This window comes from Pagrus pagrus (genome assembly GCF_965226575.1).
Source record: "Pagrus pagrus genome assembly, chromosome: 12".
Taxonomy (NCBI): domain Eukaryota; kingdom Metazoa; phylum Chordata; class Actinopteri; order Spariformes; family Sparidae; genus Pagrus; species Pagrus pagrus.
The window spans coordinates 28,261,864-28,288,084 of record NC_140196.1 but is presented as its reverse complement, the minus strand read 5'-3'; the positions used below and the strand labels follow the sequence as shown (position 1 = coordinate 28,288,084).

General features: G+C 41.4%; 2 protein-coding genes across 2 annotated transcripts in view; one reads left to right on the top strand and one right to left on the bottom strand.

Moving 5' to 3' along the window:
- The first annotated feature begins 508 nt into the window (after positions 1 to 508).
- Positions 509 to 26,221, top strand: part of LOC311267010 (class I histocompatibility antigen, F10 alpha chain-like) — a 501,763-nt gene continuing 476,050 nt past the window's right edge. Inside the window, exon 1 of the mRNA XM_084369796.1 lies at positions 509 to 519. The gene's annotated coding sequence lies outside the window, so the exon portion shown is untranslated. The remainder of the gene's footprint in view (positions 520 to 26,221) is intronic.
- Positions 4,827 to 21,287, bottom strand: LOC311266363 (uncharacterized protein; the record flags this gene model as incomplete). The annotated part of the gene is made up of 7 exons (XM_084368712.1): positions 21,205 to 21,287; positions 16,425 to 16,563; positions 14,430 to 14,547; positions 13,976 to 14,106; positions 9,404 to 9,520; positions 6,534 to 6,647; positions 4,827 to 5,148 (listed from the first exon to the last, which is right to left on the bottom strand). The coding sequence occupies exons 3-7, from the start codon at positions 14,472 to 14,474 to the stop codon at positions 4,827 to 4,829; spliced, it is 729 nt and encodes a 242-aa protein (XP_084224838.1). The 5' UTR covers positions 14,475 to 14,547; positions 16,425 to 16,563; positions 21,205 to 21,287.

Below are 26,221 nucleotides of genomic sequence, written 5' to 3'. Positions count from 1 at the left end.
AAGGTGATCAGGCTATCGGAACAAAATCACTGTATACAAAAGCAAACCGTAAATACTGTTAACAATATACAAAGCTATCTGTGAAAGTGACTGAAATTATCCGGTAGAGCTGACAGGAAGTAAGCACACATGCAGTTTGTAAAATGGATCTACATCACACTACATGGTGCAAGTAGAGAATAAGCGGCCTCCATCAGCTCTGTTCGCCTCAGAGACACACTGGGCCCTGCTGAAGGTACCTCTATCACTCTCTGCCGTCTCACAGTGCCGTGTTCTCCTTATGAAGGAATGCTCAGATCCAGATCTCACCACCTCTCTCCCCTCTTCTTGGCCAAGGTGGGTCAGGCAAGAAAGCCATTTAAGTTCAGTGGGCCAGTATTTCCATCCTGTCCCCAACCCTCCTCCCCGTCCTTAAAGCTAAACCCCTTAGAGCCGGGGGCCCCTCTTAGATCTGGTGACTCAGGGTTATAAGGTTTATTGCAGTCTGGGCTCCCTACTACTACTACTACTACTACTCTGGTATAACTTGCCAGTTGTTTGCTGTAATGCTTTCTAAATTCCGTCTTAAAACAGGATTCTTTAAGAAGGGATTCATCTCTGTGTGAAACTTTTTTTATTATTATTTATTTAATTCTATTTAATTATTTTATGTATTTTACTACAAGGTACAATGTTATGCAACACAATGTTGTACACATTACAACAATATTTCATTATTATTATCTTTTTGTGAAGAACTGATTTTGTAACGTACATTTATTTTTATTATCATGATTAGTATTATTTCTTCGGGCCTGGTTCATTTGGCATTTGAACCCCTGAGGCTGATTCAGGCCAGGAGCCACTCCAGGTAAAACCAGTTCCTGGCAGGTGATGTGACTGCAGCCTCCAGCCTCTCACTTGGTTATAACACCTTCCTCTCATACTTGTCAGCTGCATGTCTGCTTACCTCCACCTCATCAGAATAATAAACTGCACGTTCTTTGCCCAGTGCATCCCCTTGCGTGTAACATGAGGGCCATCCCGTGTTAGAGGAGTGACTAACTGTGTGTTATGGGCTGAGGGCATAAGGTGCAGCTCTGTTAGCCCAGCCTTCACAATACCATTATGATGGGATATGACCACCTGGGGGGTATTCCAGAAAGGAGGTTCAACAAACTCTGAGTCTATCCCTGAAGTCTGAGTTGACTTACCCTGTGAAGTGAAACTCTGAGTTTTCAGTTCCAGAACAGCTGATCTGAGTCAGGTAAGTCGACTCTGAGTATGTTAACACTGAGTTGAGCTCGTGCCTGACGACTAGTAAAAAGCCATCATCAGTGGAGCTCCGATACTGTGATTCACCATGGCAACAGGGGAGAAAACAGGAAGCAGACATTTTCTGGGAAAAAAAAAAAAAAAGTAACACGGCTGCGGCCGTAATAAAAATCACTGATAGAGTTTTAGATGCAATTGTCTTTTCATTTGGAATTTAACATCAGATTCTTTCATATTAGCCTTTGGGGAAGTGGTTGAATGTTGTTCAATGTTTTATTTCATTTTATTTTAGGCTATTTAATTTAAATCGGCTGAAAATGAAATAGCCTACCTATAAAAACAGTCTCACGGTGGCTCCTCCTCCTTCTGGCTGCTGGAAGGTGATTGATTAACCTGCGAAGTGATTAAAAAAAACAAACAAAAAAAAAAAACACGCAGAGGATGGTTCAGACCTGAGAGCACGTCAGCGATGACGTGTAGCCTGATATTCGCTGTGCGGCCGGAGAATATAAATGACGGACTGATGAGGAGCGGTCTACTGTTCGGTTCAGTCCTCGTCAGGGAGTGAGAGCTCATCTAAATGAATCTAAATTCTCCTCCTGGTGTAAAACTATGTTAATTATTTCTGCTTCAACATGATCGGACTGAGAAGGAAAGGACAGCCGCTGTCAGACAGCTCCGCCAGACTCAGGGTTTCTTCAGGTAAACCTGCCAGTGAGCAGGTTAGGTTCACAGAGTCAGTTACCGCGGTAACAGACCCAGAGTTTAAGTTACCTCTCTTTCTGGAACTGAAAACTCAGAGTTTCTCTCATCTCAGGGTTAACAAACTCAGAGTTTTCACAAAACCCGCTTTCTGGAATACCCCCCTGGTCTTGGTCTTGGCACTTAGTTTAGTAGCAGGCCGAGCAACAGTAACAGGCTTGTGTCTCCTCTTCTCAGAGGGGGGGGGGTCTGACCTCCTTAATTAAGACTTGGACCCCTCTAAAAGAGGCAAAAACAACAGTTGATCCCAGTTGCTCAGTAAAGTCCAGTGCATCACACAACAAGCTAATGGAGACACTGTAGGTTAATGTAAAGTTAGCTATCTAGCTTGATTAATTCACTTAACTTTCCAGCCATAGGGTTTCGTAATTTGATTGTGTCAAGTGTCTATGGATGAATGCTCAAGTGAGCAAGTTTTTAACTTGAGTTAAAATTTAGCTAACTGTTCTTAGCTAACCAAAGGCACCATTTCTTTTACCTAAAATGAGCTATATTAGCTAGCTGATAGCCTGCCCTGGTTTGGCATTTCATTACCACTATAAAATGTCATATTTTTTCTAATTGTTAGCTTACACTGGTGCCTGGCATGAACAGTGACACTAATGATTAGCTATTTTAGAGGAACATTTTGACATCAATATAGAGTCTGTTATTTCATTTTAAGTCTTTAGTGAGTCTTTTTATTTCAAATGTATGACTAGTACTTTATTGAACGCAGATTACTTTAAATTCACAGTCAACATGAGCAAGAGGAAAATACATATTTCTTTTTATTATCTTTTCTTGGTGCTAAAGTGAGTAATTTGACACATGAATTAGGAATTAGAGATAATAATGCAGCCCGTATTTTATGATAGTGTCTTGGTTCTGGTTCAGCATTGTGTGGGTCTGTGTTTGAGCATAAATGATGATCTGCTGTTGTGTGTGGGTCTGAATTGCTGGCAGTTTTGCTCTAGAATACTTGATGACCCCTGACTACAACAGTTGTTGTGTGGTATGGGGCACCCATGAACTGGTGTAATTAATTAAATGTATCATCATCTACAGATGCAAGACTTTTGCTCACTGAAGCGCGCATATGTGCTGTTCTGGGTTCCCTTTATGACCTGAAAAAAAGTATGGAAAAAAGCTGGAGTAGGCCTACATTTCATCTACTAGAAGTCTTTGCTGAAGGTAAATTCCCATTAACTTCACCGTTGGTTTCCTAACAGTGCTTTTTTTACTGATTTTAGCCACTTTTCAGTTAGCTTTGTACATATGTTAATAGTATTTACTGTTTGTTTTTGTATATAGTGTTTTGATCATTCAGAAACCTAATCATCTCAGTGTTTTCGGAAAATGAGCTAGCTTAGCCAGTCAGGTAGCCTAGCCAGCTACTAAAATTAATTATAATAATGCATTGTAGTGAGGATACTGACGATTCATAGAGGAGACAAGCATGCAGATCTATGTCTGTTACTAACAGACACTTCAGTCTGTAAATCGACACACTTCACTGATAAACCACAAAAGTGTAGGGTAACAACAGGCTGCATGAGCCCACGGCCAGTGCCCATTCTCAGCTGTTCTCCCGTGTCCAAAGTGCCTGCTACACGGCCTGCACCGACTGGTGATGGTGAACTTCTCCCTTCTAACTGTTGTTAGAAAATATTCACTGCCCATTTTGCCCTTTTCTCAGCATCAGCTGGAGTGAAAGCTCACTTAGACGGAATGAGCAAAACTCTGTAGAGCTAAAGACACTCCTGATAAGCATGACGCTGCTTTTCTTCATTTTAGTAGCCGGCTAGGCTAACTGACTGGCTAAACTAGATCGCTTTCTGAAAACACTGAGGTGCTTAGGCTATCGAAATAATATGATCAAAACACTATACAAAAAAGAACAGTAAATACTGTTAACAGTATGTACAAAACTTACTGTGTAAGTGTCTGGAATAAGGGTGCTAAGATGTCTCTTCCTTATTAAGCCACTTTCACAGTTAGCTTTGTGACTCTGGTTTCTGGTTCTGTGGTTTATCAGTGAAGTGTGTGGATTTACAGATAAACTGGGAGCCCAGATATCTTGACTGAACCCGCCCCCTCATCCCAGAAGAGGACGTGCACATCCAGCTGATTGGTTTTCGTAGTCTCATTGAGGCTTTCAAACATCAGAACAAACGGCGATTTGTTGACTTTGGACATAAGTTCATCTTTGATGTGAACGGCTAACCATAACTTGGCTACGTAAGCAGTTTTGTCGGCACGACAAGTAAAGGTGTTGCCGATGTCGGAGTCGGGGAACATGCACTTGAAAAGCTCTGAAATACCCTCATTTCCATTGTAGGACTGGTGTTTGGCAATGGTGTGAAGAGTCCACAACGCCCCTGCTTTCAGCGTTGGCGTGGACCCGAAAGACGTGCGTAGATCGACTCTAGCGTTAGCTGCGGTCATAGGAGGAGGGGCTGCAGGAGCAGCTAGCTGGCTAACGTTAGCTGGAGGAAACCCAGCGGTGATGGAAGGAGTTTGTTCCTTTTCTTGAACATACTTCATGTGCTTGGTCGATTTGGCATGAGAGTCTAACACCTTCATTCCCTTTGTTTCGAGTTGAATCCTCTTCTTGCACACGGTGCAGTAGGCCTCTCACCCCCCACAGTCTCATGTAGGGGGTGAGAGGGGTTGTCCATAATCGATGTCAGCTTGGCTAACATCCTCCTCTCACCCACCTCCTCAATGGAGTCCAGAGGACAGTCCGAGACTGAGCCAGCCCTTTTGACCAGCTTATTTAGTCTTTTCCTGTCCCTCACTGAGCTTCCACAGCACCAGCAGACCACAGCCTAGAAGATCACTGATGCCACCACAGAGTCATAAAAAGTTTTTAGCAGTGACCTGCACACACCAAAGGACCTCAGTCTCCTCAACAGATGGAGACGACTTTGGCCCTTCTTGTACAGGACATCTTTGTTGTGTGTCCAGTCCAGTTTATTGTTTATGTGAACACCCAGGTATTTGTACTCCTCTATGATCTCAATGTCCAAACCCTGGATGTTCACTGGTGCGGTTTGAGGAGCCTTCCTCCTGAAATCGATCACCACCTCCTTTGTCTTACTGGCGTTGATATCATTTTCCAACGTTGTGAAACAGATGCTACAGACTCTTCTGAACACCCAACACCAGTATTACCCGATTGCTTACCTGCCTTTATTAGAGCTAATCGGTACTACTGCAACTCCAATTTGTCCTTTTCCAAAGACTGCCTTAGCCGTACACCGATTCTTTTTAATACTGCATATTGAAGCCTTTTTAAAAAGATAATTATATAAAAAGATAAGATAATTTAAAAAGTAATTTCATTCACCTTACTGATTTTAAGAGTTTTTTCAATCACTCATTAACCCTTTCTTTTCCCCCTCAGCAGTTCCAACCCTGTCTGTTTACATTATCATTTAAAATAAAACCTTTAATTTACTTTATAACTTACGTCTCTGCCTATTCAGTAACGAGCCTGTGTGTCCCTTTCTATTTCCCAACCAATCTCAGAGGTTCAAAGATTTCTTTGGGTTACAAGTCCCCAGGTGACGTTCGGCTTCCCCCTGAATCACCACATATACCCAATTTATCCCTCTCCATTTGCAACAGCAACAGCTCTTTTTGCTGCTCAAAGTTTATGACGTCATAATGCAATAGAGACCGAAAACAACAAAACTAGCAACAGTAGCCATAACAGGACAATATTGATTAGAGCCTTCCTGCTAACTACCTACCCAGAAACTTATTCATCTCAACCCTAGTCTTCATGCAGTTACTTACAGTGGGTATTTATGCACTAAAACCACTAGAAGCAGCAAGGCAACAGCAAAAACAGGCGACCCCCTCGAATCCAGGGATGTGCCCCCGAGACAACTGCTCTAACAATTTTCACTGCAACACTACAAAGATACAAATGAATCCCAAAGGAGAAACATTCCTTCATCCTACTAGGGAAAGCTCAATTCTAACATGTGCACAACAAACTATCAACATAGTCTCCATGGCCCTCAATTTCCAAAACTGTCTCCAGCTTTACCCAAGACAGCCCTAACCATATGCACAACTGACCAAAACTAAGCAATTAACGATACAAGAACCTCAACCAAACCTATGTATACACAGACAAACTGATCTCCATCACAACCAGTAACCAAAACTCCAGACTATGAGGCCTCCCAAAACTAATACTTAACAGCTTTAATACCCAGACTACCACCTCAAGTCATCCATAGCAAAACCTGTTACTAAATCATTCTATCCTCCTCTAAAGGCAAGCCCCAAACCTTTAGTAGTGCAGATTAGCATAAGATAGAGGTGACGCAAATAGTACTAGTTCCTGCAGACTAAAAAAAGCTACTAACTCAGCGTCAGAAAACTTACCAGACAAAAAAAATCAGAAATTGGAAGGACGAGCCCCCATTTTGTCACAACCTGGCTCAACAGTATATGACAAAAGAGGGAGACCACACATAGACATAATTATATGTATTATATGTATGTATTGTATGTATAGCAGGTCAGGGCAAGAGAGTGAGAGGATCCTGCAGGTCTGATTTACAGCCACCTGAGCCCAGCCTGCTCTGGTGTGTTGCATCACTGATGAGGACCCAGCTCCACCCATCAACTTCCTGAAACAAGGAAAGACACAGCCAACACAGTGTGGACAGAGTAGGACCAACCCTGAGGCCATCACAGCATAAATACCTTGTAGCCTCCGTGGTGAAGCAATGAAACTTTGGGTAGCATATTTTTCTTAACAGGGACACTGAGGGCTTTCTGATGTCTGTCTTTGTGGCTGTGTAGCTGGGTCAATGTTTACCTTATTTTATTCATCTGATCATTCATTATTGTCATTATTTATTTATTTTCCTAATTAATTATGGTGAACATTCTCAAAACCTGGTCAATGCTAATATTATCTTTAATATTATCTAAAAAAAAAAAGGAAAGGTTGAGTTTCTTGCATTGTTCTATGCCAGTACCATTTCTAAGTTCCGGGTTCACCTGTAGCAAGGGGGGGCTTTATCGGGGTGACACACAAGGGGGTACGTGAGTGACGTCGGACTAAACTCCCGGCAAAACTATGGCTGCTCTTGTTGCGGTAAGACGTGTTGTGATGCTCTCTCATTATTCTTTGAAATATGCATTTAAGCTGTCATGTAATGCGATGAAACCGTGCGCTAAAGTAGCAATAGCCTTTCATTAATGTGTTGCGGTGTTTTCGATTGTGTTTTATCGTAAAGGAGCGGCTGTAGTTTCGGTTTAACATGACGTCTCTCGTGTGTGTGTTTTGTGGCCTGTCGTAGGAGGCAGACTGTTCCTACCTGCAAGTGTGTTTCCTGACTCTGCCCTGTGCTACCTTTTGCAGGTGCGTTTTGGCTGTAAGATGCCTTGAAATTTGTTTTTTGTTACGTGTTCGTGGTGTATTTAAATGTGAGAGTTGAGTTTGGTCAGAGCTGTAATAATGTCAGTAGAGCACATATTATTTCAGTTTTTCTATTATTGTCCTTGTGTAGAGGAAAAGTATGGACGTTTTTTTAATAGTTTCATAGTGATTTTTATTCTGTTTTTCTAATAATTATTATTTACAAGTTGCTTATGGAAATATTCATTTTATGTGATTTCTTTTTTTGTTTCTATTCAGGAGTATTTTCTTTTTTTCTAAAATTATTATTACTGTTTATTTGTCCATTTATTTATTTACTCATTTATTTTTATTTTGACATAGACAATACTGTAAAAGCAAGAAGAAAAAAAGGGCAAAAAAAACTATGGCTGCTCTTGTTGTGGAGGCAGACTGTTCCTACCTGCAAGTGTGTTTCCTGACTCTGCCCTGTGCTACCTTTTGCAGAATAAATGAACAAACTTCGATCCATGGTGTTGTCATCCTTCAGCCTATAAGCAACCATTTCACAACTGCTACAGCTGCTCTGAAGGTGGATGCTGTTATCCTACCACTTCTTTGATCAAACCAGATTTTGAGGCGAGCTGCCTGAATCTGACCGGACCGTGACCCCAAGACCAAGAGAGAGATTTATTGATACTGTAGTGTCCAAAAGACTGAAACCATCCGGCGCCCAGGGAAGGAAAAGAAGGAAAGAAGAGGAAGAAAAACGTGAAAAAAGAGGTACAGTAACGTCAATGTGATGAAGGGAATTAAATTAATAGTTTAATGGATCGTAGTTACCGTTGTTGGAGCAGATTGATAACTTGCTAGCTTACTTCGGACGATAGTAGCATTGTTTAATAATCAGTAAATAGCTGAGTCGACGTAAGTTAATGTTACTCCACCTTAAATTCATCAGGGACATTTGGAAAGTTAACGTCAGGCCTGTTCAGGTGTTATTTTAACTTGTCGGCTGTGTTTTCCTGCTTGTATGTCAGTTAAAATGCTATCAGTTTTCCATCCCCTTTATAAGTAAAAGAGTAGTTGTAAGCCTTTGGTTTATTGTGTCACAGTTTATGTTTGTTAAAGTTTACATCAGTGTTAAAGTGCAGTTAAAGTGTATTACTGTTAATACTCGATACCTTAGCTTTAGCATATCATTCATAGGCTATATGATATATATATATATATATATATATATATACACACATACATACATACACACACACACACACACACATACATACACACACAGTATATATTAATTCACTCACTGCGCTTTACTGCTTTTTGCACTCTGGTTAGACTGAATTGCAATGACGATAAAGTTGAATGAATCTCATCGTATTTTCATTATTAGTCTATATTAGTCTTATGTATAGCACACACCAAGCATCTGTTTTTTATTAAAATTTAACATCCAGTGGTCACATATACTTCTCTTCTCTTCTCTCTCATACTTCTCTTTTAAAATATTTCACCACCACCGCCAGTGACACAGCATCAGGTGCTCCTGTCCTCTACCTCAGCACAGCAGAGTGACGATATTCTTTAATATGTTTGTGCAATACCTTATTTATATTGTATTTTCAATTCATTTTATGTCACGTTCACTGTTTTTATTTTGTATGTAAATAGAATATTAATATGTTTGTGCAGTACCTTATTTATATTGTATTTTTAATCTATCACTTGTTTCTTTCTTCAGTTTTTATTTGGTGTGATATTTTTGACTTAAAGAAATAAAATCTTGAATACATACATGCAGTTTCTGTGCGAGTGTATGAAAATTGATTGTGAAATTGACTGCGACGCAAGGGGGCGCCAACTAAAATCTTGTCTAGGGCACCAAATTGGTCAGGGCCGGCACTGATGGTAAAGTATTGGTATATCAGAAATGTTGACTAGTTAACATATATGTTAAGCATGGGGATTAGCTTGTTACATTGTGCTGTCCTGTTGCTTATGCTAACATAACTGTGATGAGGAGACACTAACCTTCCAGTGACGATGATGCTGTTTTTAGCTGATAGACTCCAAAGCTGAATATTCATCAGAAAGCCAGATTGCGTCCATTTGTACCCCTCCAGATTCTTGTATGTTTTCAGATACTCCCTGGAGTAGGATGAGGGAGAGATGATCAGGTAATTGTAGATGTCTGGATACTGCAGGTCTGCAACATTGTCCGCTCCAGCTGTCTCAATACTTGTGAAAAGCACACCTGGGGCATTATAAGGTTTAGTTATGTTAAATCTATCAAGTTTTGCATTATGAATGAATCACGTGATTTCCAGAGCTCTATAAACTGTGTTTCTGATGTTCTTTGTACTCTTTCTTTCTTCTTTTGTCTTTAAATTAATGAAGTAGCTTCAGCCATTGCTTACATTATTGGATGTTGTGTCATTCTTGCCTTTAGTGTTGTCAGGGATTAAGTGAATATAACCTTCTTAATCACTCAAGTAAAACAAACTGGAGGGAAATGACAAAATATTGCAAAACATGCTGGGAAATACGGTGCCTGCAGAAATATGAATTCAGCTCAAAAAGAACATCATCTGCCCTTGGCGGCAGGCCATCTGCATCCAAGGACATCAGTTCCCTCTTGGGAAAAAGCTTTTCTGCTGCAGGCTGTCTGGTCTCCTCATCCATTACGGAACTGTCAGAACACCACAGTGGGAAGTGCACACACTTTTAAAAGAAAAGGAAGAGGTGACCTGATTGGCTCAGAATGATAAGCGGAGCTTGGTATCAGCAAAATGTTACTGAAGATAATATTAAATGTAATCACTGCAAGTCTTAATTTTGTAGTATGAATATTAAGAGGAACCAGTCATGAAGTGTAGTCAGCCTTTAAAAAAACAATTGTATGTTGATTTTCTCTTTGTAAAGTTTGAGGTACTGCACATTCCAATTTGTGTAACACTAATTTATTGAGGCAAGCCTGATGACGATCCCAAACTAAATGTCTGCCTCAATGAATGAGTTATATATTATTAAACATATAACCTTTTTCTAATCATATTTTTTTTTATTTTAAATTCTTGTTTAAAAATGTTACAAATAACATTTGTATATATAGAATCCACGGCCAGACTACTTTTTGCTAGTTAAACGGCGGATAATCTAGGCGCAAAGTGAGGTGCACGGCGCAAAGGGATTATATTTAAGATCTGAATTAGTCGTGGGTGTGTTTTGGGCGGAACATAAATCAAACCAATCCGAGTGTTGTCTCCCATTCCCTTTAAGAGCCAGGTGTGCCAGGGGCCGGCACATATTAACCAGTGGCACTCGTCTTCAGTGAGGGACATTGGTGTGATCTTCGGCTGCTGGACCCTCTGCCCCACTGTTTCACAGCCATCTGTCCCATCAACAACTGTGTTTGACAGCATATGAAAAAATAAACTGAGGCGGAGGAGGAGCTGCTGCGCGTCCCTCTGTGTGTGTGCGCAGATCTCAGTCCATGGATCAAGCAGGACAGGTCCTAAAAAGTATCATTCTGATAAATAACGGTGGGATGAGAGGGGAGAAATACGTCCTTAATGAGGAAAATATTAATGACATTACCTGCAGCGATCAAGCCCACTTGCCAGAATTAAATGTTGGCAGTTAACATTTTTGTGATGGTTTCATCATGGTTGTACATCTCAAACGTCTTTAACAATTAAACACGTATTTTAATAAAAATGGATCACTTACAGCAGCTTTAATAAGATCGCAATTTCAAGCCATGTTTGTGGCGACAAAACCAGGTGTATTTCTGAGACCTCAGAGCATCTCCAGCTGTGTTTGAGGTGACCAAAACAGTTTTTTAAAGCCAAAATAATATCCTTTCCTAACTCTAACCAACTGTTTTTTGTGCCTTATCCTATCCAGATCATCAATGATGATGCAGATGCAGAGATAACTCACAGTATAAGTAAAAAAGTTGGCCTGCTCATGGACAAAAAACTGATCTGATTTGGTCATATTTGCTTTTGTGAACTTGTACACTACACTAGTACCTTTTACAAACAAATTACTCAGGTCAGCCAGTGGACTGTCAGTTTAAGTTTTTAATCTTCACAAGACAGAACAAAGCATGTTTGAGGATTTAATGAAGGCTCAGTACTGGCATCTATTTTTACTGAAATGTACTCTCTATTATACATGTTTGCTGATTAAGGAATGCTCATATATTGTCTGATGTCCTTATCAGGTGGGAAGATATTTTACAATATACCCTGGTGGATTTTGCCAGCACTGGGTGGAAGGGCACATTTTAACTCAAGAAACACTTAATTAGATTTTCTCCCCTCAGGTAAACATGAACATGTTTCTGATGTTTGACCTCCCTCTTTACTTTGAGGTTAGCTCCTATTCTTTTGGCATCGGGGGAGTGTGTACTTTTGTGTGAAGGACATACTGAATGTACACTTTGCACCTGTATCCATCTAACCTATTATATGATGCAGCAGTCAGCTCTCTTTTATGATGTGATAGGTGTGATGTGATGTCACACTTTGTTAGCTTTCTACAAATAAATACTGAGAGTCTACAGTTAGTGGTGGCTCTGTGAGGCTCTACAACTGCACAGCAGTGCAAGTGCAGAAGTGCAAATGCCTACATCAGCATGCTAACAGTAATACAGCATGCTACACTTTTGGTGACAGATAACATCTGACAATCTAACGTTTTGGAAAGAAGGAGTCTAGAGTGCTTGGAAAGTTATTTGTAGTTGCTTTGATGCATTAGGTATGGTGCCTATGTGGTTGTAGATGACTTAACATTGTAAATGTTTTGTGTTCTGCTCTTGGGATCTATTTTTCTCTCTATTTGTCCTTTATTCAAATTAGTTTTCTTTTTCTTCTTTCTAAACATTTTGTACAGCCATCCAGTGATCAGACTTTGCATTTGTCAACTGTGAGTTTACCTGTTTCATGTTCAGATATGTGTGCAATTATCTTCTATCTTTATAAAGAAGAAGGCCACTTGGTTTGCTACGTGTGGGTAGTTTTGGATTGACCAACTCAGCTAACGTTAGCCTTGCAGACTGACAGAACGAGCTTTACAGCAGGGGCTTTCACCGTCTTTTGGGCCAGCCAGTATAGATCCAGACTGGAGGTGAAATTGGATGAAACTGTAGATGTTCATCTGTTAAGTGTTGATTAGTGTATGTCTGGATGCTGGATGCTAAATTGCTGACTGCGTGTGAGGAAAAAACTCTCCATCCCACCAGGTGGTGATCGTCTGTATCCGTCATTTAAAAAGTGAAACCAACAAAATCAGGACTGCAGATACACAAACCATGATGATAAAGCAGCATTTGCAAATAGCAAAGGAGAATGCACATCAATCTGTGTATCATGAATTATTTGATATTCAATTGAGAATCCAAAATCAAAAAATGTAAAAATGATTAGTTTAATAAGTTTATTTTTTTGTTTATGTGTCTGATACCAAAAAACAAATAAAGATTTGTTTTTTTCATACTTTTAATTTTATGCTATGATCAAAAATAGGAAATGAAATACAACGGGCCAAGGCAGAACTTATTTAGAGGTTTAATTTGTCCGATTCCTGTGACCCATAATTATTTATTGACTCACATAGTAGGTCTGGCTGATAAACTGCTCTGTTTACAAAGGTTTATGAGCTGTAGCTTTGCGGGTAAACACACCAACCTATATAGGTTGTCCAGAGAAATGCTCGTCACCAAAATCATTAGTACATATCCTTATTAAAGAACAGGTTAAAACTCAATACCCAGTTCAGTATAATGTCTAGTAAGATGATTAGAGCACATTACTTTTGCATTGTTTTTTTAATTTCTTCGCGGAGATCCATCAGTTCTTTTTTCGCGGCCTTGTATTTCGCTTTCAGTTCATTGTGGATTTTCTCTGGCACAACAGCCCCCTCACCACAATCAGATGCCTCACTGGTTTGGGGGGGGGGGCTGAGAAGTGGACACACGCAGAACACAGTTTGCGTCAAAAGCTTTCAAAGATGCAGTAAAGCCTGAACCCGCACTTCAAACAGGAGTCATTTTAAAAACTAAAAATCCCACCACTCATTTAGATAAATAGATGGGAAAATGGGAGTCCTGCTTGAAAAACAAGTCAGTTAAGCTGGACTATTGAAATTAGTTAGTATCAACTGGGTAGGCCTATCAGGGAAAAAGCTCACAGGATGTCATGGCAGATTTTGACATGAGGTAGTAGGCCTAAGCAAAGTTCATTGTTAGACCTAACATCAATTATACTTTGTGCCACTGCCAATAAGTGATTTGCTGGTTGGCAAGCGTGCGACCAGCAGAGGTGGGAATTGTGGAGTCATCAAGTCATCTCCATGCCATGTATTTGTTCTGCTCAGTCACTGAACCAGGTGTATTCACTAATTAGCTCACCTTCCTGGCTGAAGAGCTGTGCTGATTGGACTCAGCTGGTTTAGTGCATGAACAAAACAAATACATGGCATGGAGATGACTTGATGACACACAGCATTTCTAATCGCATCTGCACTTATCCTGAAGGGCTAAAAATGGATTTGAGTAATTTTGGATTCAAAAAGGTATGAGGAAGAAGAAAAGCATACCTGTCTTTGTCCCTCTTGGGTCTCTTCGCCGGTGGGAAGAGAGGGCTCTTTTTTTTTAATGCCTTCTTTTCTGCGAGGATCGCAGTTAAGTTTTTCTTCAGCTGTTCCTCCTCTATTGTCTTCAGGCTTTTCTATGTACACAGGAGAAAGGTAACCAGCCACAGTCAACACAGAACAATGCATAATCCCACATAAACTGTAAAACAGGGTTCACTATAAAGAGTCTATTGGCGGCCTGTTAGTCCACAATAGTCCAATCACAATAAAATCTGGTAGGTTTCTTATATTCATGACCGTCAAACCGGGTCTGACATGCTGGTCAGCCGACTGAGACAGCAGGTGCACCGGTCATGGCTCCACCCAATCACCTCAGGCCCTGGAAGACACAAAAGGAAAGCACAGACGCACAACAGCCCAGAGAGGCTGTAAGCTATATTAAATTAAAATGTCTTACGTTTTTCTTTTTAGAAGACTGCAATTCTGATGTCTCAGCTTCCATGATGTCCCTAATCTTTGGGACCCTTATCCTCGTGGTGGGTCGTTGACACAGTCCAAGAGAGCCTCTCTGTTATCTGATGCAAAGGTAACATTAATGAAATTGAGAAAATATCCGTTGATATTAACTACAAATTAGTTGATGTAATTGTCATGAATGCATTAACTGTAGCTATACCTAGCTACCAAACATGATAGACTAACTAAAAGTCCTAGCTTTTAGTTAGCCTATAATGGCTAACTAAAAATGGCTAACTCTAGCTAGCTAACCTAACGTTAGCTAGCTACTGCTATTAATTTTTCAAATGACCAATTCGACTATTCGAAAACCGTAATGTGACTGTTAGCTAACTTGCTACAGCTAACGTTATGTGGCTATATGCTTATGTTTTTACCTTTTATCAGCAACACCTGGCCGTTATAGTATTTCCCCTCCCAAAGGATCTGATACAATATATCCGCACGGTGTTTTTCTGGATTAAAAGACTTGATGTGATTCACAGGAATTATAGTTTTAAAGTCGTCCGTATACTTTACATATGCATACATATCGCCACATTACCCATAGATATCTATGACATTACCGGCCAAAAATTCCGACCAGATGCCGCAATAAGTTTTCTAATCTCGCGACTGCACAGCTCGGTCAACGTGATGACGTATGGTACCTACAGTAGGTTTTGCTTCAAATTTCGAAGATAATCATTCTTAAAAAGGCATGTGCACTGAGCAGCCGGCAAGCAGTGACGACCGCCAGTTGTCTCGAAATTCTCCATCTTTTTTAATTTTTTTTTTTTTTTCCGAATGAATATTAGAATAACAATCTAATAGATTAAGCATCAAATAACAGGATCACAACTTGATGACCTATTGAAATTAATCAATTGTTTATTTGGACGGGATGTTGTGCCCAGATCAAAGTATGCGTTTGACAAAGTATTCAGTAATGATAAGCATTGTGTGGAATTTCACTGCTACTGTAAAAACTGTAAATCTTACTGTGGAACACAAGTTGATATGATTGAGCAAAACATCACTCATTGTGTGGCTTGCAACTCTAATGTGGATCCTAGCACATTAAATGATGGGTGCTTTTTCATTAACATCTCAATTGCATCCCAAATACAGTCCATGTAAGAAATTCCAGATATCCAGTCCAAGTTACAATATAAAACTGGCAGGCCACCTAAGGCAGAAAATGTAATTGCAGACATGTATGACGGGGAAATGTATAAAAAAACTGTCCGTGCCATGCCAAATTTTGTCAGATGCCAACAACTTGTCATATACATTCAATTCAGATGGCTCACCGCTTTACAAATCTTCTAAGTTTTCTATATGGCCTATCCATGTTCACCTTATTGAACTTCCTCCCAAGCTGAGGTTCGAACATGTGATGCTAGCAGGATTGTGGTTTGGTCCCACAGAACCAGTAATGCACATGTTTTTGAGGCCATTTGTTCAACAAGCTAATAGCTTAGTGTCAGAGGGTGTATCATGGAAAAGGGATGGGGAAGTAAACGTAAGTAAAGTTGTGGGTCTTTGTTGTTGCGTAGACTCCAAGGCTAGACCAACTATGCAGAACAGCACGCAGTTTAACGGGTACTTCGTCTGCCTCTATCCCGGTACACTTGTGGAGAGACAAGTAAAATACCCAATCACACCAATAACGTACCCAGACAGAGATGCAGAAAGCATGGAGCGTGACATGGAGGAAGCACTGACTCAACAAAAAAGTGTAAGGGGAGTAAAAGGCCCATCTCCCTTAATAAACATGCCCTTTTTTGATATTGTATGGGGCTTTACGCCTGATTACATGCACTCTGTTCTTTTAGGAGTGACAAGACAGCATGCAACTCGACTGCTTCAGGATAGTGAAGAGCCATACTATATAGGTAGCCCCAGCACCTTAAGGGTTTTGAATGAAAGAATCAACAGTATCAAGCCAACTCACCTGATCACTAGAGTCCCTAGGCCCATCTCTTAGTACAAGTACTGGAAAGCTTCTAAGTGGAGGTCCTGGTTGTTATTTCACACTTTTAGACGTTAAGTACACCAAGCACCTTGGCCTTCTCAGCTCTGCAATCTATCTACTGTTACAAGAGGAGATAACTTTTAAAGACATAAACAGTGCTGATGAGATGTTGATGGAATTCGTAGTTAGATTCCAGATGTTATTTGGGGAGACTGCCATGACCTTCAATGTCCATCTTCTTACTCACCTTGCGAAGGCAGTGAAATACTGGGGTCCCTTATGCGCACATTCGGCTTTTCCTTTTGAAAATACCAACAGAAACCTTCTTAGGTTAGTGCATGGCACAACGAATGTAACTAAACAGATCGCGAACAAATTCTTGCTACACAGATCAATCCTTTACTTCATGTCACAGTACAATGTCAGCGACCGTGTGCTTCAGTTTTTCAGACAGATGACTGAGTATTCTAAGGTTCAACATTTTAGGAGAAGTGAAACTGCTGTGGTGCTGGATACTGGAAGGGTCAAAGAGCTGTCTCAGGCAGATCAAGCTGCCTTTCATGCGGTCGGAAAAATGCCTCCTAATGAAGTCCTGATTCACAAACGAATGATCCACAATGGTCTTGTCTTCACCAGCCATGATTACAGCAGAGCAAAGAGGCGCATTGAGTGGGGCGTTGCACTGAGAGATGGATCGAAAGGCCAGATTCAGCAGATACTTTCATACAATTCAGATGGAAGATGTGAAATTGTCTTGCTGTTTAAACCTTTTCAGATCATTGCAGAAATTTTCCCCCTCCAAGAGCGTAACAAGTTTGTGCCACACATAGCATCCGCTATACAAGATGATGAAAATCAAATACAGCTAGTTATTTTTGATCGACTGCATCAGAAGTGTCTTGTTGTGGAAGCTAATGCCAAGATGTATTTGTGTGACTTTCAAAAGAGTTATAAGTTTCTATTATTCCCCCAAAAGCAAGTAGAAAACACCATCATTTCAGTTTTAATCTGAGTCTTAATCGTCTCCCTTAAGAGAAATTCTAATTCATTTTGGACAGACAAGACTCCAGGAGCCATTTCATGGTGATGGGCTAACCTGAACCAGGTGTGCTGGGCATGACTTCAGTCAGCTTAACTACCCCCACACACACTCTCCTTCAGTCTCCCTCTGCTCTTCTCTGTGACAGTGTGGTGTGTGACATGGGCTGGAGTTGTCTTAGGACGGTGGGTCGGACTGGAAGCTGAGCAGCAGCGCCTTGCAGCCACACAGTGGCCACCCCCAACCCATGCACACATAGCTTATTTCCTGCTGATAAGTGTACATTGAAAACCGTCTAAAACCATCAACCAGCCTATTCAATCAGCTTCTACACCATCAACCAGCTAAGACCATCTAAAACCACCAATAGCCTGTTGAACCAGCTAAGACCATTTAAAACCATCAACCAGCTAAAACCATCAACCAGCCTATTGAACCAGCTAAAACCATCCACCACCCTATTCTACCAGCTAAGACGATCTAAAACCACCAACCAGCTAAAAACACTAAGACCAGCTAAAACCATCAACCAGCCAGTTTTACCAGCTAAAACCATCAACCAGCACTGCATGAAAAGTGGGATTTTCGTCAGTATGCGGCACTGTAAATTGTCGTGGAAGTTCAGGTTTACGGCTGCACACGGCAATTTACAGGCAACACCGAAAACTGCCGTGAATTGTTAGAAATTGACTGCCTTGCTTGGCAGTTGTCCCCCCATGACCCCCCTCCCCCTAATTCTAGGGGAGGCTTTAACATGTAAATGAAAATGCTGTGAGCTATACACATGCAAATCAGGGTAGCAGGGGGCGTTTTACTCCAGGTGACATTTTTTTAAAAGGTATTAACTTCATTAGAAAATCTCTGGTATAAATAGATCAGGCTCAGTATAGCCTAATTATAGACTCTTAAATTTTAGCTTGAATTGATTTATTTAATGAAAGCATTGTAGATTAATTACTGTGTATGTCATTATCAATGGCCAATGTTATGTAAAAAAGATACACAAACAATTTGTTTCGACAATTAGTTTTAATCAGGCTTTGCCACAAAGGTTTACTGAATGCAGCATTTAAAATGTTAATTATTGGTTGTGTAATAATATTTGTTAAATGCCTGTAAGAATAGGAAAGAGAGTTGCACAAATGTTTTGTGGTTTTGTTATCCTTGGACCTTTTGTGACTTTGTTACTTTCGGGACCTTTCTAATTCCTGGATCACCTTTGAGGTCAAGGACGAGTGGGTGGAGATGTGTGAGAGTGACGAGTGGAGGAAGACGACAGATGCAGGTTGTCTACTGTAAAGTGGAAACACGAACTTTTTAGTTAATATCTACGCCAGTTTGAGTGAAATTGTTCAACCAGGACTCTTATTAAAACGTTATTGGTGATGGGTTCTGTCCGTTTGAGTGGACTACTCGGCACAAGACGACAGAGAGGCGTTTAAGTTAGCTTCTGACCTAGCGGCCAGCAGTGCTTTTGCATGGACTTTGCTAACAAGCTAGCGACAAGCGAACCTGATGAGTAAATCCTGTGGAGCTGTGAGACCGACGGCAAACACAAAGACCCCGACAGTGCCGGAGAGCGCTGCATGAGTTTCTCTTCAGCCCGGACAGCGCTACAAACCGGAGCAAGGGTAAGATTTAAAGAATATGCTTTCATTCTGCTGTATAAGGCAGATACCGATCTTAACCGTTCATTTTGTTTTCACAGGCTAACCTCGTCTCATAACGAGGCCGTGACCTCCTATTTGCTAATCTAAGTCCAGATTTACATGACGCTGATAGTGACGCCATTGTGTGTAAGTAACTTTTACTGTTTTGTTTCCGTTCCTTCCTTGTTTAATTTTACTGTGACTTACGTTTTTTGTTAATACCACTCTCCTTTAATTATTTTCCAGGTGCCTGTAAGACAGTAAGACCGAGCTCTGCCTCACTGCAGTCGAGATTAGAGGCAATTCCCAAGTACAGGGCAACGTGAACGCACCACAGACGTCTGCAAAATGGACCAAATTCGGACAGAATGCTGCCAGTTACCTACAGCTCCGAGGCAGCAGACTGCACTGTTTCACTTCCACTCCACTTGCACTGTTTACTGTTTGCTGTAGCTACTGTTAATTTGTAATGTATGTCTTGTATTTTGTATGCTACTGGACACTTGTAAAGTATCTATCTATCCATCTATCTATCTATCCACTTCACGGTGCTGTAGGATAGGCCTTCTCCTGAGCTTCCCGTTTGTTGTGTGGGCAGAATTGTACATACCCAGTGAGCAAAGAGTGGTCAAGATCACGTCTTTTAGACATCATTTATGGACATCCAAGACGTCTAAAAGACGTCCTCTGGGGAGCCAGAATGAAAGTTTTTTATATGTCTTTTCTGGACGTTGTATAGACGTTTGTATATCGTTTATCGACTAATTCTGGCTGTCAGTGGACGTCCAGATCATAGTCAGTATGACGTCTATTCTCAACTAATTCTGGATGTCACTGGATGTCTAGATTATGGCCTGACTGGACGTCTTTTCTCAACGTCATTTATCGACTAATTCTGGCTGTCAATGGACGTCCAGATCATGGCCTGGCAATGTTAATAGTCAGGTCATAATCTAGACATCCACTGACATCCAGAATTAGTTGAGAATAGACGTTCATACTGGCTATGATCTGGACATCCACTGACAGCCAGAATTAGTCGATAAACCACATATAAACGTCTATACAACATCCAGAAAAGACGTATAAAAAACTTTCATTCTGGCTCCCCAGAGAACGTCTTTTAGATGTCTTGGATGTCCTTAAATGATGTCTAAAAGACGTGATCTAGACCACTCTTTGCTCACTGGGTAGTTGTGTGTTTGTGTTTCTGCTAATAAAGCTCTGTCTTTGAAATTCATTCGTGTCCTTGATGGCAATAATAGTGTAGTCTATAGCATATGATATGAATGAATGAATATATATATATATATATATATATATATATATATATATATATATATATATACATACATATACATATAGGGGTGGGGTTTATTTATAATGACCCAGGGTGACCAATAGTGACAGATCTGCCAACCAATCACGAGTGATTTTTCGTGTTTAAAAGTAGTGGTTTCATCCAATACTGAGTGAGGAAATTCAAGCCAGGCCACACATCCTCTGGCCAGGCGTGGTTTCGCTGCTATTCATATGCTAATTAGAGCCGTTTGCACCTCCGCGAGCTCCACATACTTCATGGTTCGTTTCCGACAATTTTTGGCACAGACGAACGCCACGTTCACAGCCTGTAAACTGTCGTTAACTGCCGAAAATTAGGGAGATTTCCGGGCGTTTACGGGTCCCAAAATCCCACTTTTCATGCAGTGCAGCTTGTTAAACCAGCTAAAACCAGCTAAAACCATCAACCAGCTAAAACCACTAAGACCAGCTGAAACCATCCACCACCCTATTATACCAGCTAAGAGCCAGCCAGTTGTACCAGCTAAAATCATCAACCAGCTTGTTAAACCAGCTAAAACCATCAACCAGCCTAAGCTGGTCTAAGCTGTTTTTTTTTGTAGGGATGAAATCAATTTGTAACAGCAAAGAGACAAACAAAACCCAGCTTCACTGCTGCTCAACATGAATAGGCCTGCTGTCTATCCTAATCATGCAAGAAACCAAACTACACCTTTTCTGCTTTTAGCAACAAACATTTCTTATCAATATAATTTCGGTTCATCCATACCAGTGGCTTCTTCATGGTTTGACCCAAGCTGGATAGTTGTTTCTCCTCTGTTGTCTGAAGCCTCACTGAGTGCAGAATGATCCTGCTGAAAGACTGCAGGCAGGTGCTCTCAGTCAGCTAATCAGCTGGTGTTAGTTTGGGGATTTTCCTCTCCTCAACAGGGAGGCAATACACTGCTCCACTTGTCCTCCGGGTGTCATGGTTTCTTTGACTTTAGCTGATTTGACTTTTGACTCAACAGAAGCAATATTGCTGACTGTCTTTCGCTTCTTATTCCCGAAAATTCAAATCCTTGGCACCAGACACTTGGATTCTCACCCAATACCAGTCCCTCTGTTTTCAGCCACCATCCACATCTAAACCCTCAGTTCTTCCACATCATCATCACATCTCGTCAAACAATCTTGAACAGCCGGTCTCCTATCTGATGAGCCCATAGCCCAGTAAACCTTTTTGGGGATAATGAAAAAAAGGCAAATCGAGATGAGTACTCATCAAGACATACCCCCACTCTGAGTCTTAACCTCCCTGATTCCTAGATGTCAACCTTATAAGACCCCCTCTCCTCCATCTTGATCTCGATCCCCCCTCCCTTCTTCTTCATCCACCGATCTTGACCCCCGCTTTCTTCTTCATCCACCGATCACAACCCTCCTTTTCTTTCATCCACCTACCTTGACCCCCTTTTCGTCCATCCACTGCACTTGACCCCCTTTTCCTCCGTCCACTGCACTCGACCACCTTTCCATTGTCCAATGCACTTAATCCCCTTTACCTTCATCCACCTACCTCGACCCTCTTCCCCTATCCTCATCAAGCCTTCTATCAATTCAAATAAAACTAGCTTTATGCTACACGAGGGCATGGTCTTTGTTAGTGAAATGCCACAGAGGGAACACTGAAAAAATATGTCTCTGTGTAGAAGGTGTTTCACTTGTACTCAGTCAGTTTGGTCTTGTGCCCCAGTTTAAAGCGAACAGTTATGATCTGCCTGGCATCCATCCGTTTACTTTTATTCTAATCTACATTTCTACTTTTAATCTGTCCATATGGACAAAAGATCACTTGTAGGACCAGCATGCTAGTAGCATAACAGCACAGTCAGGTAGGATTTGCAGAAGAGTAAGAAGAATTGGTGAGAGTTCCTGGACACAGGCCTTCAGCACCCTTGCTGGGATTCTGTCAGGTCCCATGGCCATACCCAGCTTGAATCGGCTAAGCTTGCTGCTAAAATGTTTGGGTCTGATGGAGGGATTTCAGCCATACTTCGCACTCAGCTGAGAGATTGTGGGTATTGAAATGGTCATAGAATGTTTCGAGTTCTTATGCAAAGGATTCTTGATTAGTTTTTTCACATCAGTTGGATTTGGATTCACGCCCAGTTAGGGTTTTCACCCTCTTAAATGTCTGCTTGATGTTCATGTTGGCAAATTCAGACTCCAGTTTGTCCTTAAATTTGTTTCACCTTTCACAGCAATTTTTTTATTTTTCGATTTGCCATTTTGAGGCTGGCCCTGTATTTGAGCATGCCTTATGTTTTGGTGGTTTGTTTATACAGAGGTTGATGTCATTCATAATGACAGAAACCCTGTCATTCAGATTTCCATCAAAAATACTCCAATCGATGCATGTCAGGGCGCCTTGGATATAACAAATGGCGTCCCCAGACCACTGTGGGATGCTGTATTATTGTGGCTTACGGTGTTTTAGTTCCTGTTTGTACAGCAGAATTAAATAGATGATATTGTGATCTGCAAGTCCAAGAGGTAGATATGAACAGGCAGGGCATGCATCTGTAATGTTGCCAGAGCACATGTCCAAGATGTTTGCAATTCTGGTGGGAGTATCCACAAACTGTTGAAATGATGGCAGCACGCTATCCGTTTTACAAGTGTTAAAATCCCCCAAGATTAACATCAGATACTACAAGCCAATTGTCCCAGACTCATACATCATAAAAAACACATAAATAACATATTTAAGAACCACTTAAAATTTCACCCTCAAGACACCTTTGGATGTACAGGCAACTACTTATTGGAGCAAAATAAATAACAGTGGCACTGGGCCTTATAATGCACTATTAATTTAACTATTTACAATTCAACTGTTAGGGAGATATAAATGCAGTGTTATGATTGTAACTAATTAATTATCATAAACTGAATTGGGACGAAGTGTTCCTTCCTGTTTTGAGAAAATTCTCCTTTGTAAGCTAGAAAAGCTCTTTTTTCACTGTTGTCACAAGATGGCAATGTGTCTCTGTGTATTTGGTGTATCTTATGTAATTGTTACGACCTGTCAAGTTCTGTGGTGGACTGTGTTTTTGAAAACATTTTCAAACAAAAATTAAAACCACACTTGGACATTTTGAGTACCTGGTGATGCCTTTCGGCTTACTGTAATGCCCTAGCCGTGAATCACTTTTTTTTTCATCTACTTGGATGATATACTGATCTCCCGGACTCTAGATGAACACATTCAACAGGTGAGGCTGGTGCTCCAGAGGCTTACAAACAAACTGTTGTAAAACCTGAAAAGTGCAAATTCCACTCAGCTGAGGTCAGCTTCCTTGGTTTTGTCATAGCCTGGGAAGACAGACCCCCCTAAGATCCAGGCAGTTGATGAGTGGCCCACTCCTTCCTTCCGCAAGCAGTTACAGCGTTTTCTGGGTTTTGCTAACTTCTACCACAGGTTTATCCAGGAGCCCCTAACCCTAGCCCATCGTGCCCTCTCCCCGGATCATTGGAGCTGCTACCTGGGAGATAGAGACCGTAGTGCGAGAGGCTGAACGCAGACACCGTGACCTTGGTACAGGTCCACCAAACCGCCTGTTCATTCCGGAGGAGGTCTGGTCCCAGGTATTGCAGTGGGGTCATCCCGGAGCTCAGCGGACTTGGTGGCCCAGCCAGTCAAGGGGCGTAAATTAGTTTGTGGCAGCTTATGTGGTGTGTGCTCGGAGCAAGGCTTCTCATCGCCCTCCTGCTGGTCTTCTCGGACCACTGCCTATACCCAGTCGTCCCTGGTCACACATCGCTGTGGACTTTGTTACCGGTCTCCCGCTGTCTGATGGGCACTCTGCCATTCTCACTATAGTGGATTGCTTCTCCAAGATGGTTCACTTTACTCACCTGCTTAAGCTCCCATCCACATCTGAGACAGCCGACCTCCTAACCCTCCATGTTTTCCAGCTCCACGGGATCCCCTCTGACCTTGTCTCGGACGGTGGACCCCAGTTCACATCCCAAGTCTGGCAAGTGTTTTGTAAGGCTTTTGGCACCACCTCTAGTCTCACTTTAGGCTATCACCCGCAATCTAATGGACGGAGTGAAAGGGCCTATCAGGACCTGGAACCCATCCTTCGCTGCATCACAGCCCGTCATCCCACTTCCTGGTCATCTTTTCTCCCCTGGGTGGAGTATACCCACAACTCACTCACCAGTTCTGCTACAGGTATGACCCCCTTCATGGCCGCCAATGGCTTTCAACCACCACTTCTCTCCACTCAGGAAGATGAGGTCGCTGTTCCCTCTGTCCAAGCTCATGTCACCTGCTGCAAGGAGGTATGGAGGTCTGCCCGTGATGCCCTTACCCGCTCTGTCCGGCGAAGTCAGCGTGTGGCAGATCGTCACTGTCTGCTGCCCCCCCAATATCAACTTGGACAGAGGGTTCGGCTCTCCTCTCAGGACCTTCCACTTCAAGTGGAGTGCCGCAAGCTGGCCCCGCGTTTTGTTGGACCCTTTGAGGTGGATAAGGTCATCAACCACTCTGCCGTCCGTCTCAAACTGCCAGCATCTCTACCAGTTCATTCCACGTTTCATGTGTCTCAACTCAAGCCAGTTTCCACCAGTGACCTCATCTCCTGCCTCGCTGTCCGCTTTGGGTCCTGCCCCGCACCACACAGCGTAACAGTAATTTCACTAATGCTTCAGTGCTTACTTCTTTCTAAAACATAGAGTATATGCTGCGTTTACCAAAACCATGTTTGACATATGCAATTTTAATGGATGAACAGCAGCCAATCAGATGCAAGTACATTTTGTTTCCAACATGAACTTATTAAGTGCTACTAACTTTTCCTGTTGCTAAATGAAACAAAATTAAATGTTACCTTTTTCTGCCTTTTAGAAACAAGTGTGTTTTGACCATTTGATTTACCATGGAGTCAAGTAGAATATGTGAAAAGACAAACAAGAGTGTATTTGCTCACTGCCCTCCATCCACAGCACAGTGAATGCAGAAAACAGTCAGGGGAAGGGGGGCATAGACTGACAGAGTTTAAAGATTTTAAATAAGCCTGACAATGTAAAGATAATATGGAAAATGGGCTTAGAGGAAGATGTAGATAAAGAAACATACTCCTTCATGCTCATCGCAAGGTGGTGCATGGCGCAGTGGAAGTGTCATTGCCAGTTTCAGACTGACACAGTTGTCATTTTAATGCTCAGCTCCCACATTATGTAAATTGTAGATGTACTTGCGGCCATCTGTGCACCTGGGCGTGTTGGTCATAAAGTGAGGTGTGGTCAGGCGCATTGATGGCGGACTGCTATCTTGAGGCAGCAGAAAGTGACAGCTTGAAGGATGGACAGACAGACAGACAGATAGACAGATAGATAGATAGATAGATAGATAGATAGCTTTATTAATTAGGTATTAGGTAGGTATTAGGTATTAGGTATTATTATTAGGTATTATTAATTAGAAATTAGGTAATCATAGCAGCGGGTACATTCAAGTACAAATACAATCAAAATACAAGGGCAAATATAGAAACAATAACAATCAATAAAGTACTATATACAATAAAATGCTTAAGTAGTTATAAAATAAAATAAAATAAAATACTGAGGTAACTAAAATGCTGAGGTATTGAGGGTACATTATTCAGATAGTTCACAACATACATATGGTCTGATTTTATGATGAGAGGCTGCTTTCAGTTCTTTTAAACATTTCCATGAATGCAGTAATGTCACTTTACAACAACAGCTATTGTGGCACATTTAATCAGCAA